This window comes from Balaenoptera musculus, chromosome 20, assembly GCF_009873245.2.
Source record: "Balaenoptera musculus isolate JJ_BM4_2016_0621 chromosome 20, mBalMus1.pri.v3, whole genome shotgun sequence".
NCBI lineage: Eukaryota > Metazoa > Chordata > Mammalia > Artiodactyla > Balaenopteridae > Balaenoptera > Balaenoptera musculus.
This window is the reverse complement of record NC_045804.1, coordinates 23845780-23866458: the sequence shown is the minus strand read 5'-3', so window position 1 is coordinate 23866458 and position 20679 is coordinate 23845780. Positions and strand designations below refer to the sequence as shown.

At 36.0% G+C, this 20679-nt stretch overlaps 1 protein-coding gene across 11 annotated transcripts in view; it reads right to left on the bottom strand.

Moving 5' to 3' along the window:
• The window catches only part of SPAG9 (sperm associated antigen 9), a 155629-nt gene that overhangs the window by 24340 nt on the left and 110610 nt on the right, over nucleotides 1–20679 (bottom strand). For 6 of the 11 annotated variants that reach the window (XM_036838219.1, XM_036838222.1, XM_036838223.1 and 3 more), the window contains 8 exons: nucleotides 16187–16308; nucleotides 9657–9714; nucleotides 7823–7975; nucleotides 7299–7350; nucleotides 5148–5278; nucleotides 2669–2725; nucleotides 1484–1657; nucleotides 808–937 (listed from right to left, as the gene is read on the bottom strand). In XM_036838219.1, the coding sequence (XP_036694114.1) occupies nucleotides 808–937; nucleotides 1484–1657; nucleotides 2669–2725; nucleotides 5148–5278; nucleotides 7299–7350; nucleotides 7823–7975; nucleotides 9657–9714; nucleotides 16187–16308 (877 nt within the window). Of the gene's footprint in view, nucleotides 1–807; nucleotides 938–1483; nucleotides 1658–2504; nucleotides 2517–2668; nucleotides 2726–5147; nucleotides 5279–7298; nucleotides 7351–7822; nucleotides 7976–9656; nucleotides 9715–16186; nucleotides 16309–20679 lie in introns of all 11 variants that reach the window. The other 5 variants (XM_036838218.1, XM_036838220.1, XM_036838221.1 and 2 more) reach the window with 1 other exon arrangement.

Below are 20679 nucleotides of genomic sequence, written 5' to 3'. Positions count from 1 at the left end.
TAATTGGGGAGGGGAGAGAAAGACACACTGGGTAAGCCTCATCAAAAGTGAACTTACAGAACCACTGAGACATGGACAAGCACTGCTGTAACATATTTACTCTACGAAGTCAAGTTCAAGTTCACTTTGTCATTCTTATTTGAAAAATAAGCAGAAAATCAAGTGGCAATTAGAGAAAATAAGATGCTGCTTTGGGAGCTCAGAAAAGATACACTAATTCACAGACCTGTTAGTGCACACATGTGGTGTGACTGTAAGTGTGTGTGTGTGTGTGTGTGTGTGTGTGTGTGTGTGTGTGTGTGTGTGTGTGTGTGTGTGTGTGTGTGTGTGTGTGTGTGTGTGTGTGTGTGTGTGTGTGTGTGTGTGTGTGTGTGTGTGTGTGTGTGTTAGGGGTAGGGAATATGGTAAAGTTCCTGAAGACCTGAATTGAGTTTTAAGTTAACAGTCTGAAAGCTCCATGATAAAGGTTTCTTAAAACTTTTAAACAACAGATACTGGTTTGTTTGTTTTTTTTAACAAAATCTTCAAATATTAAAATAGAATAGGATACCCCAAGTCACATGTACTCAGCCACCTCCTGTTGACCCCTCTCCTTCCTCACAGAACTCAGAGGCATTTCTCTTGAGCTGAAGGGCTCTAGAAAACAGCCTAAAAACCACTACTCTCAATACTTCTCTAAACGTGTGCCAAATCCATACCACTTGAAACTGAGCAGGCTTGGGACGTGTAGTTCGAGTCTTTCATGCCCAGGCCTACTCCTCCCCCCTGCATTTCCCATTAGATGCTCTTACCATGTTCAAACATTACCTGTTTGTACTTTTGAGGCAGACTCCAGCCAAAAGCCTGCACTCTACCATCTTCCTTCTGAACATGTGCCTTTACCTGACGATACTGTTCTCTCTTTTGTTCTCTGCGTGAGGCTAAACTAGCTTCAGTTCTAAAAGGAAAAGAAATTTCCGTTTTAAATTAAGTGAATATAACAACAGCTTATCTCCCTTCCCCTGCTAAAGTAGCATAAATAACAAGAAAAAATTACCTTGTGTCAGGCAGTTTACAGACACTATATAATTTAATCCTAACACCTCTAAGGTAGGTTATCATACTCATTTTATAGGTAGAGACACTGGGGCTCTGAGAGATTAACTTTACCAAGTTCATCTACCTAGTGAGCAGCAGGGTCAGGATGGAAAGCCAGTTCCTTCTGACAACAAAGGAAATGATCAAACAACTAGGACAAGGGCTTATATAGGTCTTCAACATTTCTATTAATATTTATCAATGTTGTCAAACTAGCAAAAAGGAGATCTTAAAAAATTTCTTCTCTTTATGAAAACTAGGAGCAACGTACTTAAAGGCAGTCAAGTTATAGGAATAGTTTCTTTATAGATTTATCCAAACTCTTATAGCTGATCTGATAAGGGGCAAGAATATTCTGAACTGTTAAGTTATTTAGGATATAACCGCTAGTCTGAAAAATACTTACTCTTCGCTAAGGAAATCAAAGGCTTTGGACTTATCCCCAGGGAGTTGAGATAAGGTGCTGCTTCTTTTCTTGACGGAAGGAGTAACATGAGAGGTGGGTGCATTGTACTTCAGATTAACCGGTGGTTCAGGCTTCTTAGTAGTGTTACTTGAGGAGCTGAAAAGTCTGCTGAAACTAAAAGGAAAATAAGAGAGGATGTGTGCGTGCAGTGTGTGTCTGAATTACATGCATGGTTAAGAACCATCCATAATTTTCCACAAATTCCAGAGAGCTTTTACAAGAAAATGAGTTAGAAACCAGCAAAAAGATTTTTTGTAGTTACACACTGCAACCTTAGCAATAACTCACAGCCAAACTCAGACATTCAGGAAAGAGAAACTATTGCCTAGAATGGCAGATCCCTGTTCTTTAATTAGCAACTCTCATAATGAAAGGAAGGAGCTCTTGAGTACAGGGAACTTCTCATAATGAAGAAATAAAATAAGACGGTTCCTTTAGCCAGCCAGTGGTTGTTAAACAGCAAGGTTATGACTGCACGGTTTGAACAGAAGCTTAGTAAGCCACTTCTAAAAATAGTCAAAATAAAGTACTAGAACACATACTACCATTTTAACACGTACCTTATACATTTTCTTAGTAACCTCAATTTAAATAACTATTTTCATATCCACTCAAAAAAGAGAAAAAAACCTATTTCTATTAAATAGCAGAAAAAAATTCATCAAAAAAGGGTAAGTTTTAAGCACAGTAAATGCACAGTACTTCCAGCACAAACACAGTTCAAGTCCAAAACGCACACATACACACACAACTCAAACCCCACAAACACTAAATTTCTAATCTTCACTTTTTAAAGTTCCTTACAATCACACAACCAGTGAATCAGTAACTTTAATGGGCATCCAGAAAATTATTAACTCTAAAAATAATTCCCCATTATTGTATTTAATTTAGTAGAGGATTCCACCAAATGCATAACCAACATGATGCATCTTACGATAGTCCTCAAGAACAGCCTTACCGAGCTGGCATACTACATACCAAAGAGAAAAAGTTCAGTTTAGCTATATACCCTAAATTTAAGAAAGAAAGCAAAAAGAAAGAAATCATTTGTGAAAATAAATTTTGATTCTAATCTCATCTCAAAGTGCTATCTAACGTCTTTGTGTGTTTTTAGATACTTACAACTGCCAAATGCTTGACCTTTTTTTTTCCTGCATGGCTGGATTTTCTCTTGATGCACTACAGGGAAAGGGAAAGAGAAGGGGGGGGGCGGTGAGAGAGAGAGAGAGATGATTAGTGAGGTAGCCTAGCTTTCTACCTGAAGAACAAGGGACCCAAGAAGTTCATGAAATACATGGAGGAGAGTCAACAATTTCAGTAAATAGTTACTTTGACCTATTGTGTCAGTCAGTCTGTTAAGGCCAATACAACTAATATAAATAAAATTCCATCCCTCCCTCAAAGAGCTCAGACTACTGATAAGAGACAAAATTATTATCTGGGCTGGACAGATAGCCAACAAGCCTGAATGTTAATATTTCAATTTTTTATTGAAGAGATATCCTCCAACTTTCCTTTTTATTAAAATATTGCATCGCAATTCCCTGTCTCTACATAAAGGTACCATTTGTTTTATACTTCCAGCTCTCAAAAATTAGCCTGTAACTGTATTGTTCTGATGGGTCATTTTTCACAGGACTAAAACTTTTCCATTACTGAAAAGCTGACCAGGGAAGAAAATAAACTGCATTGGGACTTCCCTGGTGGTCCAGTGGTTAAGAATCTGCCTTCCAATGCAAGGGACGAGGGTTCAATCCCTGGTCGGGGAAAAAGATCCCACATGCCGTGGGGCAACTAAGCCCACACACCACAACTACTGAGCCCGTGCGCTCTGGAGCCCACACGCCACAACTAGAGAGAAGCCCGGGCACCGCAACTAAAGATCCTGACACAGCCAAATAAATAAATAAATATTTTTAAAAAAAGAAAGAAAAGAAAAGAAACTGCATTGATTCGATAATTCGACAAAATTTCAAAGAGAAAAAAAAGGCACTGCAAATTGATTTAGTAAGGTTGTAAGGATTCTGCTATCACTGTCAGAGTCCCCTTTTCATTTCTTTTTTTAAGGACTGAATTTAAAACATTTTTTAATTCAATGAAGAAAGTTAAGTTACCATTTTTATTCACTTGTTGACTACCATTTCACTGCTAGAATTAAAAATAGTAGTGAAAAGTGGAACCCGACTATATGCCTCCGTTTTTTAACTATTCACTCATTATTTATTCCATATCCCTTAAAAGCTGGCGTTAAGAACATATTTGTTAGTATATTCGTTTCTCTGTCCAATAAATAAAGATTAAGATAGTAATCTTCTTCCTTCTTAGCAGCTACAAGCAATTACAACTTTTGCAAATTATAAATGTGCTATACAAAATGTTTTGTAATTACTACTATTAAGTAAAGGACATAATCATAAGGAAGTAAAAGTTGGTGGTTAGAAAATATTTTCATAAACTTTAAAACAAGGTGTCAGTGTGTACTGTTATTGGTAAATCTGATGTGACAATCCAAACTGAAAAATATGGGCAAATTAGGGGGCAACTAGTTTACAAACTTTTCATGAGCTCTTTCTAAAATTAAAATAAGGAATGCTGTTACTGAAGATATGACCATTAGATGGCAGCATTAGGTGAGATTTAAGATCCAACTGACAAAGATGTCAATTGAAGGTTGCTTCTTGCGTGACTACTCAGAAAGGGGGGGAAAAAAGTCAGGAATATTTTACAGCAAGTCACTGAGTAAGACTGATTTTGTTTCCTATGTGGCAAATGAAAACTTTATCTCTTCCTGACATCACGGCAAAAGTAGTGTCAATTTCTACATTCTTTCAAAAAATGACGAAAGAAATTTTCACATATTGAGGTGTGGGGAAGTATTCTGGCTTATACATGATTTAACTCAAATGTTATGTGAACTAAAACAGCCTATTTGTGGCCTATCAAACGTATACTGTACATATGCTTTAATTATTAAAGAAAAGGGTGCACTGACCAGAAGTAAAGAATGTCCGTGTTAAAGATAAAGATGAAATGCCTCCCTTCCTGGGACACCAATGCTGGTACTCACTCTTTTGACGATAAGACTCCCTTCCCAGGTGTCAAGGCCATACAGACTCACTGTGTACATGCTGATCTGGTTTTTTTGAAACCTTGAAGGAATGTATCTGTGACCTGTTTGATGTTCTTTGTTCTGACAAGATATAAAACTGTGCTGAAAACCATGCCTCTCCAGAGCAGTCCCCAGAGTTATCCAACAGGCTGTCTCCCAGGCTATAGTCCTCCACTCGGCTCAAATAAAATTCTTTTCTATTCCAATTATAGATTGTTTATTGATTATTTTCATCGACAGACCATCATTTAATTGCCTTTCAGAGGTTGTGGGAATATTCTCCAAGAGGCCTCACTGGCCCAAAAGGGACCCACTTTGATCACATTCTGTTACTAATTGCCAGTGTTTCTTTAGACCTCTCCTAGTAAACAGAGCAAGGGGCTTGGATCCCCAAGGCAGGACTTTAGTTCTGAATAAAGAAATGATTAGTAAACAATTAGTAACCTAGTAAACAATGAGGAGAAAAACACCAGAGGTACTTCTCATACAAACCGAATCATCTCTGTCCATCGAACAGCTTCCTGAAGCTCCATCAATCTCTCTTTATATTGGTTTCTCTCCATTAGAACTCGGGCCATTTCTACTCTAGTAAACCGCTTCCTTTGGGCTGTGGGAATATCACTCTATAATGAAAAGAAGACTACAGATCACTCTGGGAGCCTGTATCTGTTTTAGTGTTATCGCAGACTTAAGTAAAATTTTTAAGCTTTTAACATTCCTTAATTTCTAATCTAATGGATAACAAAGAAAAATGGCCTAATAAAAATAAAATCAATAAACAGATATACTTAATTATTTATGACTGAAAAAATTAGACAATTTAATTCCTCAATATAAATACAAATATTTGAATATATTATAAAGGAAATACAAAGAATAGTGCAGATTTTGAAGAAAAACAAAAAAGCTGTTATCTCTATAAGATTTAATACACTCACCTGGAAATGTTGTTCTCACAACAGTATTCTAAATTCATGTTCTATAACAAATGCTAGTTACTCAGAAAATAGTTACAAGTAAGTTCCTAAAGGGGTTCATTTATCTCAAACTACCAATCTACATACACACTCAAAGCCAGCGAAAAGCATAAAAACTTGTTGGCTAGCTACCAAGGTACCCAATGCTAGGAGTCACTAAAACACCAAAAGAAATATAACAAGATGGAGACAACTGTATTAACCAGAATTATTATTAGGGAGAATAAGGAATGTGAGCATGGTAAGACCCCAAAGGGGCATGCTCAAGTCAACTTCCTTCTACTGCTGATTTCTAAAGGCTCTTCTGGAGAGGAAGGTTGGGTTAACTGTAGGGCTTTTGTTTTGCTGAGTGGAGTATGCACACTTTGAATCAAAGCTGAAAGGCATGGGACAGTAAGAAACAGGCTGAGCTTAGCTTAGCCCTCAGCAGTCTCCTCCTTTGTCCTCCTGCTGCACAACTTAACCTCGCCTTTAAAAAAAAGTCAAACAACAAATGATCAAAGGATTTTGAGTTTGCAACACAGCAATCCCACTACTAGGTATATACCCTGAAAAACCAGGAGACTCTCACTGTAATGTTCATAACAGCATTGTTGGTGGTAGTAAAAAGCTGAAAATAACCTAAATATTCATTTACAGGAAAACAGATATAGAAATTGTAGTATATACATAATGGGATATTATAAAGCCGTGAACATGAATGAACTATACCACTGTACTACAACTAGGGTAAATATAAAAAACATAATACTGAGAAAAAGAAGCAAGTCTCCAAGGCTAAATACATGTAAAACACAAAAAAAATAAAAATTAACCATACCTTGTAAGGATACATACATGTGTGGTACGATAAAATTATTTTTTTTTCAAGTTAAGAAAATGATAAATACAGCATAGTAGTTTCCTCTAGAGGGAAGAGCATAGCGTATCTTCAATGTTTGATAACGTTCTAGTTCTTAGGTTAAATGGTAGGTTCATAATGTTAATTTATTATAATGTTAATGATAAGTTATTATTCATAACTTACATGTTACATATATTTTTAAATGTATCAAATATTATATAAAAACACAAATAAGAGATTGAAGGGGCACAAATAATCATTCTGATCAGGACATCCATATATCTCAAGCTTGATACTTGACCGGCAAACACCTGTGATAGGAATGATAACCTAGCTACTGATAGAATAACTAGCATGCTAATAACATTGGCAAGAAGTTCATATTTATTCTTTTGTATTTATATGTTGACAACAATATGGGCTAATTGCCTAGTATTAAAGTTTCTAGACTTCATCTTTTTATGTTTAATACCATTAAACTATTTTTATTCTTAAAGCTTTCATGTATTTCTAAGTTAAAGTTTGAAACAAAACAAAAACAAAAAACTCCAAAATATCCCACCTGGTCCTTGAGCTTGAATATGCAAACAAAGTCAGAGCACAAAGCCACGGAGGAAAAATGAGCACACTGCGTGTAGCTAGAAAGCTTAGCATCTGGATACTATGTGGGAGCATGATCTATCCTATTCATGATCATAAACATGATTTTAACTTTTTCTTTTCATCTTTATAATGCTATACCCAAAGCTTAATTAATAAGATTTCCCCAAAATACCAAAATATGGTTAAGTTAAGAAAACAAGTCCAAAATTATAAACCTACATCATCATCATCTTTTGCTTTTTGCCTTGCATCTTCAGCTTCTGCACGAGCTCTAGCGGGGGGTAAAAAACAAAACATGTTATTTGAGTTGACTTCACCTTTTTAAAGAATAAAGAATAGGTCAAAAATTTTAACTACCACTAAATGATTATTTTTCTTTTTCCAAACAGGGTATTTAGCTGCTTTCATTGAGGGGAACATTATCACAGCACTGTTCTCAGAAAACCAGGTAGGTATTAAAGAAAAGGAAAATAATGCGTGTTTACAGTTTCCTGATTAGCAATATTTGAACAGTTCTTCTAAGTTCTTTCACATCATGACATGCACAAAAAATTATAATATTCAATAAATGGAAGGGTCTGTTCAGAGCAGAGGCAATCAGCCAGGCACTTAGCCCTGCCCCAGGCAGCTCTGGGGCCGCCGTGCCGAGAACGCTAAAGGCAGCAATCGCAGGGTTACACCTATAACCTTGGTGGCACACTGGCAAAGCTTGTTTGGTTTAGAAAAACATAGTGAAAACTTACTTCCTAAGCTCTTCCTCCAATTCTTTGTTCTTCTCCTCTAGCTTCAGCTTGGCTTGTTTCACAGCCTCCAACTCCCCTTGGAGTACGTCTTTCTCACAGGTAAGTTCATCCACTTTTGCTATTAAATCATTCTTCACTACATTCAACGCATTTCTAAGAAACACATATTTCAAGAGCACCATTACAAGTAAATATTCTTTCTATCTCACAGCTTATTTCTCTTGTAGACTAAAGTAACTACAATCATAAAGCTAAATAATGACTGAAACCTTCAAAGGTATTCTACCTGATGTTGTCTGTAGATAAAGGTTTAAAAAAAAACCCCACAAAGCAATGGTCTGTTTTCTTATCAAACAAAGAATAAATGGAGGAACTTCCCTGGTGGTCCAGTGGCTAAAACTCCACACTCCCAATGCAGGGGGCCCGGGTTAGATTCCTGGTCAGAGAACTAGATCCCACATGCTGCAGCTAAGAGTTCTCATGCTGCAACTGAAGATCCCGCATGGTGCAATGAAGATCACGCATGCCGCAACTAAGACCCAGCGCAACCAAATATATAAATAAATATTTTTTAAAAAAGAAGAATAAATGGATAAGGCAAGGCAGACCACTAAATTATTAAAAAGTCAGAATTAAATAAAATTAAACTTTTAACAAATAGCATCCAGGACTTCCCTGGTGGTGCAGTGGTTAAGAATCCACCTACCAATGCAGGGGACACGGGTTCGATCCCTGGTCCGGGAAGATCCCACATGCCGCGGAGCAACTAAGCCCGTGCGCCACAACTACTGAAGTCTGTGTGCCCCAGAGCCTGCGTGCCGCAACTTCTGAGCCCACGCGCCACAACTACTGAAGCCGGCACGCTCTAGGGCCCGCGTGCTGCAACTACTGAAGCCTGTGCGCCTAGAGCCCATGCTCCGCAACAAGAGAAGCCACCTCAATGAGAAGCCTGTGCACCGCAATGAAGAGCAGCCCCCACTCGCTGCAACTAGAGAAAACCCACACACAGCAACAAAGACCCAATGCAGCCAAAAATAAATAAAATAAAGTGGTTAAACAAAGAAACAAACAAAAACAAACAGCATCCATAAGGGTACCATTCTTAATAAGTTCTGAAAAGATATTATCTAATCAACTAAGTAAAATTAATCCTTGAATTTACCTTTAATAATTAATAAGAAAGTCTAACCTTGAAAAAAATGAAAATAAAAAATCTAAGATCTAGCTCCTTTTGGGTATCATGGACATAGGACCTCATTAGAGCTACATTCGGTTTTGGATATACACAGATGTTCCAAAGTTGCTCTGACACAGCAAATTAACAAAGGGGCCTGATCTGCTTTTCCACGTAACTCAGGACCCGCTGCACTAAACAAAACTCCAATGTGTTTGAGGACCTAAGTAAGACTCCACAAATTGCTACTATGGAGGAGAGTTCTGAAGAGGTGGGCCGCATATAGATAAAAACATTTATGCAGAAATAAAAGAAGCCCTAGGAGGAGAGAGAAGAAAATAGATATCCCAGGGGAGGGAGCAAAAACCACATAGGACACATCCAGAAGATTAAGAGAAAGGCATGGATACTTGCAGAGTAAAAAGGAGATCAAAATCTGTTTCTGAAAAGAACAGAGTAATGAAACATACCATCAGTGAAATTAGGTCCCACTATTTGCTTGCGTACGTGTGTATGCACAAGCCCACACACAGAGAAGGGGAAGGACATGGGGTAGTGAGACTGCATTCGTGCTATGTTAAATTAAAGATGTGCCACTGAGTTGGATGAGAAGAAAATTCAGTATCTTTTGTTCCCTGTTAAAATTTTGCATATACTTACTTGGTTTCCAACAGTTGTGTATTTTCCAATATAAGATTCTCAACTTCACGACCCATTCCTATCAAAGAAAAAAGATAAAAACTTTGAAAATAAGTTTATTAAAATTATACAAACTTATAATAAGCTATAGTCACAAATTTTATTTTATAAATTTTATCTGTCCTTTAGTAATCTCATTTTGTCTATAATTTCATTTTACGTATCTACTTGTATGGATTACAAAATTATAAATAATTATCCACCATAAAACAAAGCTAAAGATTTTCTTAGTCTGTATTTTGATTCTCATAGATAATATTGCAAAAGAATGAAGACTTTTCTGCCAAATATTCTAAAAAGTAGCAGTATTTAGGGGGAAAAAAGAGCAGCATTAATATGGATCAGAAATCATTTCTAAATCACACCTGTTATTGCAGGCTTTTGCCTAAAAATTAGGTCTTATTAATAGAGAACAGGAAGAAACCAGAAAGACCCCAATGCAGATGAAACCTTACCAAAGAAATTATGATCTTAAAGCCCATGCATTCCATGTAAAGCAAAAACAAAGAACAAGAAATGTTTTATGTAAGAAACAGAATGAAAACAGATCATTAATCTGTAGTTTTAGGCATGATATGAAAAACACCTGAAATCACAGTGTTATGATTTAATGCATAATGATGTGCAAAAGACAGAAATCAAGATGATTTCCTTCATTCATAAGGATGTTCTGATATGTTACCAATTCTTTTGCAAAATAAAATTGAATTAGAGTGAAAATCCCAGATCAATAATATAAAGATTTCTTCAAAGTGCCACCTCTGAAATGATAATGCTTAGTGGTCAATTTATACAATCAGCTTAATAATTTAATGAGTACTGTAAGATAGGCGGTAGAGCATTCAATGCAAGATCCAATGTAGTGATCTTTAGGGAGAAGAAAGCTATTTAGTTTGCTACTCACAAGAAACTGAAGAAATCAAACAACACACTAGGGAATATACCTCAGAAAGTTACAACAGAGCAAAGCAAGCACAACAAAAAACCCATCACTCCACTAATATTGGTAAATCACATAAAATGGAATTAATATTCATAACCCACCTAAAAAAGGAAGTAAATATCTCTAATGAAAACAATGTAAGTTAAAGGTGTTAACATGTCCCTTTATTTTAAAAAAGAGGTAATATTTCAAATAAAGATAATTTAAAACGCAACTAATCTAGGAATGCTAAAAGTTCAATGCTCACATATGGACTCATATTTTGTCTGTATTGTAATTACCTCAAATATTCTTAAAGAAGAAGGTACTTCTGCCATGAAGAATAAATATCAGAAACAGTAGCTTATTTAATCATCTACACATTTCTAAAAGCTGAAAATAAAGACAAACTAAAAGTTTCCAAATTCCAATTTAAAAATGAATTTTGACAAGATATGTTGAAATATTTGCTTTAAACACTAATGTTAACTTTTCAATAAAGCTACAGAGTCAAAAGAAATATGGTTAAGGTTGGGTGAAAGAAGTTTATATAATGACTGTTTGCTAAACTCTCAAGCACATAGGGAGAGAAGCATAAAAGCTGAAAATATATGCAGGGGGAAAAATAGTTGAGCAGAAAAAAAAAAAGAGAAAGCATTAAATGAGAACAGCAGCCAAGACCACCTAGCTTAAAAAGCAGTAATATTAAAGTATTTAAAAGCATACACACCAGAATATTCCCCTGGGTAAGCAGCCCAAGAGAAAAAACGAATGAGAATCTCAATTAGATTGTTTTCAGAAAGCAAGATCTACACTCTCTTATTTCAAAATGAGAGAGAGGAGCCAATAAAATTGAAAAGATGTAGAGAAACCAAACACAATAAAGTATAAATATTATAAATAGGAAAAATTTTTGAAATATTTACTCTATGGAAATCATTTCCTATAATGTAGTTTCTAGAGTTTACACCTTCCCAATGAAGAGTTCTCCTAAAATCTAGTGTATAAATTTAATATATAACCAATAGGATTGTCCAAAATTTTCACTTTGAAATGTATCAATAAAAACTAACTAATAACTAAAGAAAAACATAACTTGAAGTGGCCCCATTTCTATTCATGACTTCAACTAAGCATAAACTTAGGTCTGACATATTTGGAAACCTTACCTATTAAAAACAAGCAAAAAAACTGCCTGACGGTTTTAAAAATAGACATCTCATTTGGATTTTAGCACTGATTCTCAAGCTAGGTCGATAGATGGGCTCTGGATTATCTGTCACTTCCTTGAGAAAGTATGCACAATTTTATCTATTTCTGTATGTGCATTTTTCCAAAAGTACACTACTCTCTTAAAAATTCTCCTGTAAAGGAGTTTTAATTCCAAAAGGTAAAGAAGCATAGGTTTAGAGGTGAAACAAAACTGTTAAAACTATTTAACAATCCATTTATTTAGCTGCTGTGCTATGTGCCAAAGACTCAACAGTAAGCAAAAGATATAGTTGTCTTTGCCACATGGAGCTTATCGTCTAGCCAGGGAGACAGGCACACTAAAAAACTACAATAAAGTATTATGAAGAGTTGCATAATAAACTGCAGTGCTATGGGAATATGTTTCCAGACAACTGAGCTTTAACTAGGGGATCAAGGCAGAACTCCTAGAGAAGGATATTCCATTTAATCAGAAGCAAGAAGGAGATACAGAGACAGATACATAGATTTTCTTTTTTAAGAAAGGAAGCAAACAATCCTTCATGACTGGTTTTGAGGGAAGTGAGAGAGACTTAGGATGGAGAACTGAGTTGATGGTGAGGTCATTCATTGAGTTAGTATATGCTGGTATAAGAACAGCCTTTGGGGACAGGACAATAAAGAAAGACGTTGATGAACTGATCTTTGGGCATATCAACTATAAAGTTCTACGAATCATCTTAGGGATGTCTAATGGGCTGTTTGGAAGTAATAGCCTGGGGCTGTAGAAAAAAATCTTGGATGGAGAGAAAGACTTGGGAGCAATTAGCCATGAAAGCCAAGAAACAAGAGCAAATAAGACCTCCCAAACATGGAAGCAAGATTGGGCTAGGAACATCTGAAAAATGGGCGGAGAAAGAGGATCCTGCAAAGAAGACTGAAAAGAAATAGTGAGAGGCAGGAAAGAATGCAGGGAAGTCTGATACCACAGAAACCCAGCAAAGACCGTTTTAAAGACAAATGCTATTTGAGAAGTCATGTGAAATAACTTAGAAGGAACAGCTGGATATAGCAAACAAGAAGTTGTTTCAGGGAAGTTTAGTGTGGGGCAGAATGACAGACTGTAGTCAGATGAGGTGCAAGTGGGACTGGGGAAATCCTCCCAGTTAAAAGTAGCCACCACTTCAAGAAGTCTGTTTTGTTCACTGGTGTATCACAAGCATCTAGAATAGTGCCAGGCACATAACAGACGCCTACCTCACCGATATTTCTGCAAAAAAGCACGCCTGGAAATGGGAGAAGAGTAAGTGATAGGGTGGAAAGGTACTAAAGATAGGGAGTCAGAGGAGGGCAGTAGTTTTATTTTATTTAATTAATTAATTAATTAAATTTTTTTTTTTTGTCTGCGTTGGGTCTTCATTGCTGCCTGCAGGCTCTTTCCTAGTTGCGAGGAGGAGGGGGTGGGGCTACTCTTTGTTGCGGAGCGCAGGCTCTAGGCGTGGGCTTCAGTAGTTGTGGCTCACGGGCTCTAGAGCACAGGCTCAGTAGTTGTGGCGGTCAGGCTTAGTTGCTCCACGGCATGTGGGATCTTCCTGGACCAGGGCTTGAACCCATGTCCCCTGCATTGGCAGGCAGATTCTTAACCACTGTGCCATTAGGGAAGTCCCAGTAGTTTTATTTTAAAATGGAAAAGACCTGAACATGTTTAAATGATAACAGGAAGAAGTTAGTAAAAAGAGTGAAGTTGAAAAAATAGAATTTAATCAAGAGAAAGGAAATCTCAAGAGTAGGATGTATGAATGTATGATTTCCAAGTTCTAGAACGTGGCCATGGAGGGTAAGTGACTAAAGTGAATAGAGAAAAGGATCATTGGAAATAAAGTCAAGGGATGAGACATCAATCAAGATAAAGGACAAACTGTGGGGGATTATCTCTTTTAAATTATTAAAATCTGAAAAAAGTAATCTAAATACTGACTACATGCATAATGATTTCAAAAACAAGGGAAGAGTTTTACAATAACACAGCAATTAGAAAAATGAATAATGAGTTATAGAAATGGACTATGTACTTATTTATCAACCGAAGTTCATTTAAGGAACTTTGTGAGAAACAATTTTACTAGTTTAACTATGTTCCATTTAGTGAGTATTACACTGCAATTACTATCACTGAACTGACCAGAAGAGAAGCCAAGGAAAAACTACGTGCCTTGGAGATGTCATTTAACATCTTTGACCAAAAGTATTCATGTAGGCTTAAGTCACTACGCTTAAGGTGATATATTAAAACTTCTAATCTGGAACATTCTAAAGATAAATATATCAATATCTGCAAAAGGGAAAAGACAGTAGTTTACAGTCTATTTCTTTATTTCAAGTGGAAAGGAAATCAGAATTTTGCTTTTAACCTATTTATTATGCTTCATTTTCTGACTTAAAGAATGGAAGCTTTCGGAAAATACTTGATTTAAAAGACCACAATTATTTCTAAGTACTATGTGGCTTCTTAACTCTACAGGGAAGAAAGTTTGGGGCCAATAACCTCAATAATGATATTCAATATTGGATTATAAGGAAGCAGAGTGTACAAAGAACATTTTAAAGTACTTCATTCTGGTTAAATACAAAGGGGAATCAAGAAGGAATTTTTTTTTAGATGATGTATATTGATTCTGGTGGTGGTTATACAACTCTATGCATTTGTCAAAACAAAAAAATTGAACTTCACTGTATATAAATCTGAATATAAGTTTAAACATTAAAAAATTCTTCTTTCTAACATTTTTTTGCATCTGCCCCTCAATTTTTGCCAGGGAATCAGTTTCTTAAACCAATCAAATCTTAAAAGGAACTTTTCATGCATAATTTAATCTTAACAAAGAGTATAAATTTAAATGTAAAAATGGAGTGCTCCTTAAGAATTAATCTTTTAGCCTTTCTTGAGAAATGTAAACTTATTCAATTGCATCCAACGTTTTACTAAGACTTTAATGGTGGGAGTCTATGTCTAACTCAGTTTTATTTATGTACTTTCAATCTCTCTTACTTTACATAAGACTGTGAGCTCTGTTTAGACAGAACTTGTATTTCCTTCAAAAAATACTTGTCGAGGACATAACTAGTAATCAATAAATTTAACATAAATGAATGCAAGTAACACCCCTCTAGGTTCACAAGAACTGACAAACAGCACCTTTTGAGAACAGTGTAATCTGTACTGAATTTACACTAAGGGATACAAAAAATGTTTGGAGACCAGAATCTATCCCAAAGGCATAGATTTTTTAAAATACTGTAACATTTTCAATTTCTTAAGGTCTTAAGTTATAAGAAAGGCACACCAAAGCTAATTGACATGTCATGTAATTTTTTTTTTTTTTGGCCGCGCCTCATGGCTTGAGGGATCCTAGTTCCCCGACTAGGGATTGAACCTGTGCCCCTGCAGTGGAAGCACAGAGTCTTAACCACTGGACATCCAGGGAAGTCCCATTCATGTAATTATGGTTGAAAGGAACTTTAGAGATCACCTAGAGCAGAGCAAACTTTTTCTGTAGAGGGCCAGATGGTAAACATTTTAGGCTTTGTAAACCACATAATCTGTTACAGACAACTTAACTCTGCTGTTGTGGGGCAAAAGAAACTATAAGCAATCCATGAAAAATGAGTGTGGCTGTGTGAACTCTATTCGTACACGTAGGAGGTGAGCTGGATTTGGCCCATGAGCCGCAGCTTGTCCAACCCTTGAACTCTTGCCCAACTCTTTCTTTTTATACACAAAGAAACTAATGCCCAGAGAGGTTAAGCTATTTGGCAAAGGTCACCAGATCAATAGTAGAAGAGCCAAATGCATTATCCTTTTCAAACCAGATATTCTTCAACAATACAAACTCTAAAATGATTACATTTCCCAAAGAGCTAAAACAGAATACTCTGTGAAATCTCAGAAAAATCAAGTGTTATAATTTCTTATTTAATTAAGGTCAAGAGGATTTAATGAACGCTATTTAAGACAGGAATTAACTATCCATCAATCCATAAATCTATACATCTATACATATACCCCATATATACATATATCACTGTGCTTCTTCTATGTAATACTGTTCTCAGAATATAGCAGGAGTTCAATAAATTGTGTGACATGAATTCAAAATACAAACTAAAAAGCAATTCAATTCTAGGCACATCCATAAGTGAAGATATTCTCATTTAAAACTTTCATTATCTCAAAGAATACATTCTTATTAATTATGTAAAAGTGCAATAACTCTGCCCCACTGGACAGTTAGATACATTTTAAAGAAATTTTCAATTAAATCATTTTAAAAATCTATTTTTAAAACAGTATGATACCACTTCAGATAAACTATCATACCTAGTAAATCTGCTCCTTCATCCACATCTCCAATTAGACCTGAACCAGCTGAAGATAGTTCTTCAAAGAGAGATTCTGTATTGCGATCAAAAGCTTTGTTCTCTATGCCTTTGGTGGGAGTGCTAGGCAGAAAAAACCAAAACCAAATCAACAAATATGTCAAAGATGTTTTCAACACTGCAAAATGAATACAAAAGGCTGTTACATAGGAATTTTTTACCTGTAATTTACATTTAATATAAAATATAATTTAAAAGGATTTCTCAAGGGTTTCATAAGAGATTCCCATTAAACTCCACAGAGAGAACTGTTGAAGAATATATACAATGTTTTTGCGATGAGATCCTAGCAAACACAAACAATAAATGGCAGCTAAAAGAGAGCACTACTCTGCATTGTTCAGGCACTGGTCTAAGTCCTTTCACAGACTACCTTATTAAAATCTTCACACCTACTCTACAAAAGGTCTGCTGCTATTATCCCAACTTTACAGAAGAGGAAACTAAAGAGGTTATGGAATTTGCCAAGATCATCCAGCAAATGAGTCAAAGAGGCAGAACTCAAACCCAGGCAGCCAGGCTTCAGAATCCATGATCTTAACTACCATGGTCTATGTTGTCTGGGTATAAATTGGCATGGCCATTTTATTTTTCTTTTAAGGGCAACTTGGCAATATCAAAATTTAAAATGTGAATATCCACTGACCCAAGAACTTGATGTTAAAAAAATTCCTACAGGGAATTCCCTGGCAGTCCAGTGGTTAGGTAGGACTTGGTGCTTTCACTGCAGTGGCTGGGGTTCAGTCCCTGGTTGGGGAACTAAGATCCCGCAAGCTGTGCAGCGTGGCCACAAATAAAAAAATAAAATAAAAAATAAAAAATCCTACAAAGCCCCTGTCACAAGAAGGCAATTATGTATGTAAGACGATGGTCAGAGCAGCAAAAAGTTGAAACAACCCAAGTGATCATTAACAGGGCACAGATGAAATAAGTTATGGATATACCTAAAAGTTTCAACTTCTAACTTTAAAAACATTAAAATACAGCTTTAGAAATGAAAGAAACCCATTATATAAAGGTGCATTTTATAAAGCAAGTTGTAATACAGTATGTATAATATAAGCCCTTTTTGCAGGGGTATGGAGGAGAATGGGGAAACGTCCATGTTTGTGCATTAGTGTTACATTAACAGAAAAAAGTCTGCACAGGATTTCCAGTTAAATACAACGGACATAGTCATTTATCACCCAATAATTCAGAAACTCAACTAAAATGACAGTAAAGGAATTTAAAAAGTATACACCCACAAGGACATAGGGAACAGAAAAAGAAACTACAGCAGATGAAATGTGAACAAACTTATATAAGATGGAAAACAGATGGGCAAACAGTAGAAATTGATTTAACAGACCAGACAAAGCTTCAACTTAAGCCATTAGTGTTTAGGAAGGAAGTCAGCATGCTGCCAGAATCCCTGAAAGGCTCAGGAATTGAAGGAACCAGCAATCTGCAGAGAGAAGCATGCAAGAGGGAACATAAGATAGAGGGATGTGATGAAAGACAGCACAAGAAGCAATATGAGACCTAAATCCAACCCTCCAGGACAGTGAGACCTCCCTTCTCCTGGCATTGCTCCCTGAACAATGGAAGCCAAGGTTAAATGTTATAGGCAGAAAACTGGAGAATCAATATCATTTACTTAAGTAGAGCAAAACAGCCACAGAGCACCAGACGATCATAGAAAAGCCTCTATCATAAAATTGAGTCCAAAACACTCAGAGTAAAAGGAGACAGTGAATGCAGACAGCAGCAAAAACTTAAAAAAAAAAATTTTATTTTCATAATACAGTTACATCCGTAAGAGAACTGTAGGGTGTTATAAAAAGTAACCATCCAAGAAAAACAAAAAACTTTTAGAAAAAAAACTGACGAGGGTTGAAAGAGAAAGGTGAAGAAATCATCCAGAAATTATAACAAAAATAGAAGAGACAGAAAAGAGGGGAAAAAGGGAATTATGAGGGTCAGTCCAGAATGTTCAATATCTACCTAATAGGTGTTCCAGAAAAAGAGAAGAAAAGACAACAAAAAGGAGAAATAAGAGAAAATTTCTCAACTGGGAAATACGAATTTCCAGATGAAAGGACTACTGCAGATACAAAAGAAGATGCCTACATCGAACACATCATCATGAATTTTTAAAAAGGAAAAAACAAACAAAACAACAACAACAACAACAAACAGGGATAAAGTAAAGATCCTAAAAGCTTACAGACAATATATTTAAAAAGCAAGAATCCAAATGGCAACACTCCACTAAACATGACAATGAATTAATGTCTTCACAATTCTGAAGAAAAACTTCTGAAGATTTCCCAACCTGAAATTCTATATCCAGCCAAACTATCATTCCTTTAAATGACATTTATCATATTCAAGTTCTCAAAAAACTTACTTCCAAAACAGCCTTTGCCAGGAAAGCTAGTAAGAATATATTCTGTCAAAACAAAGGCATAAATCAAGAAGCTAGATGTCATGGTATCCAGGAAGTAGAAGATGGAACAAAGGAGAGAGGTGAAAAGAATTCCCAGCATGAAAATGAGAGCAAATTCCAGGACCAGAGCAAACACAAAAACGTCTACATTGGAGAATGGTAATAGAAGGTTCCAGGAAACTGGTTTTATTTATATTTGGCCATTTTGAGAATGTTTACATTTATGATTTGCAGGGTACCTGTTAGTGAATTAGTGATAGGTATGTAGAAACCTAAGCAAAAGAAACAAACAGAACAAAACCAAAAAAACCCTGAGGCTTTACTAAATTAAAGAAAAACGAAGTTGTAAAAGAAAGGAAATGTAATCATAGTATATTCTGTGGCTAGGCTGTTATTAGTATTTATATAATCGTAATGATATAAACAATGAATGTTAATTTAACAGAAACTGAGATATAATTATATTGGGAGGATGAAAGGAAAGATGATGGTTTAAAGAGCTATATACTTGTCATCTTCCACTATAAAGTCAATAGCTAATATTGCAGTCTTTTTTAAACCAGGACTCCTCATTTGATCCACAGAATACAGAAAATGATTTGAGTGACTATTTGCTCAATTCTCCCAAAGAAAGTATATAGCTAGTACTGTTCTAGATGCACAGGAGTATAAATATTTATTTATTTATTGGCTGCATCGGGTCTTAGTTACGGCACACGGGATCTTTCGTTGCAGTGCATGGGCTTCTCTCTAGCTGCGGTGTGCAGGCTCAGTAGTTGCAGTGCAGAGGCTCCAGAGCGTGTGGGCTCTGTAGTTGCAGCACGCAGGCTCTCTAGTTGTGGCGCATGGACCCAGCCGCCCCGCAGCATGTGGGATCCTAGTTCCCTGACCGAGGATCAAACCGGCATGCCCTGCATTGCAAGGCAGATTCTCAATCACTGGACCACCAGGGAACTCCTTGCACAGGAGTATAGCTAATTCATTATATACAAGGGGTGCCTTAGGGCATTAGGACTTGATTTTCTCACTGAATGCCAACTGAGAAAGAGAGAGACCAAGGAAGAACACCATAAGGATGTGATTTAGATACCTGAAGATAAATACCCAAAGAGACCTGAGAAGTGATAGAGATTGCCTCTTGGGAGTGGGAATGAGGGGTCAGTAGGGGTACGGGCCTACTATTGCCCTTCATATTTTGTATTACGATTTGACCTTAATACTGCCATACATGCTTTACTCTAATAAAAATGTTTTTGATTTTTAAAAACAGGTTCAGAATGACAAGAGCGCACAACTGTTAGTAAGTAGCTGCATCTCTTAGGTTTAGGAGAGGATGAATAAGAAGCAAATTTCACTTTTTACACTCTGCATTAATTTCTTAAATAAACAATAAAGAAAAAAATATTTCAATAGAGCACAGCCTTTGAAATCAGAGTCCTAGATTGAATCCCAGTTCCACCTCTTGCCAGCTTGGTAATCTCGGACAAGTTACTGTACAACTCTGAGCTTCCTTATCTGTAAAATGGGGGTGAAGACATCAACCTCATAAGGTTATAATTAAGATAAAATTATATAAAACAATAATGAAGGTAACAATAATGTTAGCTAACATTTATTGAACTGGACACTTTGTCAATGATTTAACATATATTGATTCATTTACTCCTTACAACCATCTGAAGTATTATCATAATTCTCTTTTATGGCTGAGGAAACTTACCTCAGATTCAAATCCAAGTCAGGATTTGAATGCATGTAGTCTTATTCTAGGCTCATGCTTTTTAACTGCTACTGCATATAATGTCTAGCAGTGATCAAAAAAATGGCACATATTTTTATGGTCATTGTTAATTAACTAAAAAATAAAATTTATGGAAGAAATTAAAAGGCAGCAGCTCCTGTGTGACATTTTTGAACATCAATATATTTCAGATGATCTTCATTAAGATGATACATACCATTCTCTTCTAACCTCTAAATAGCCTCCCCATGTAAAATGATAC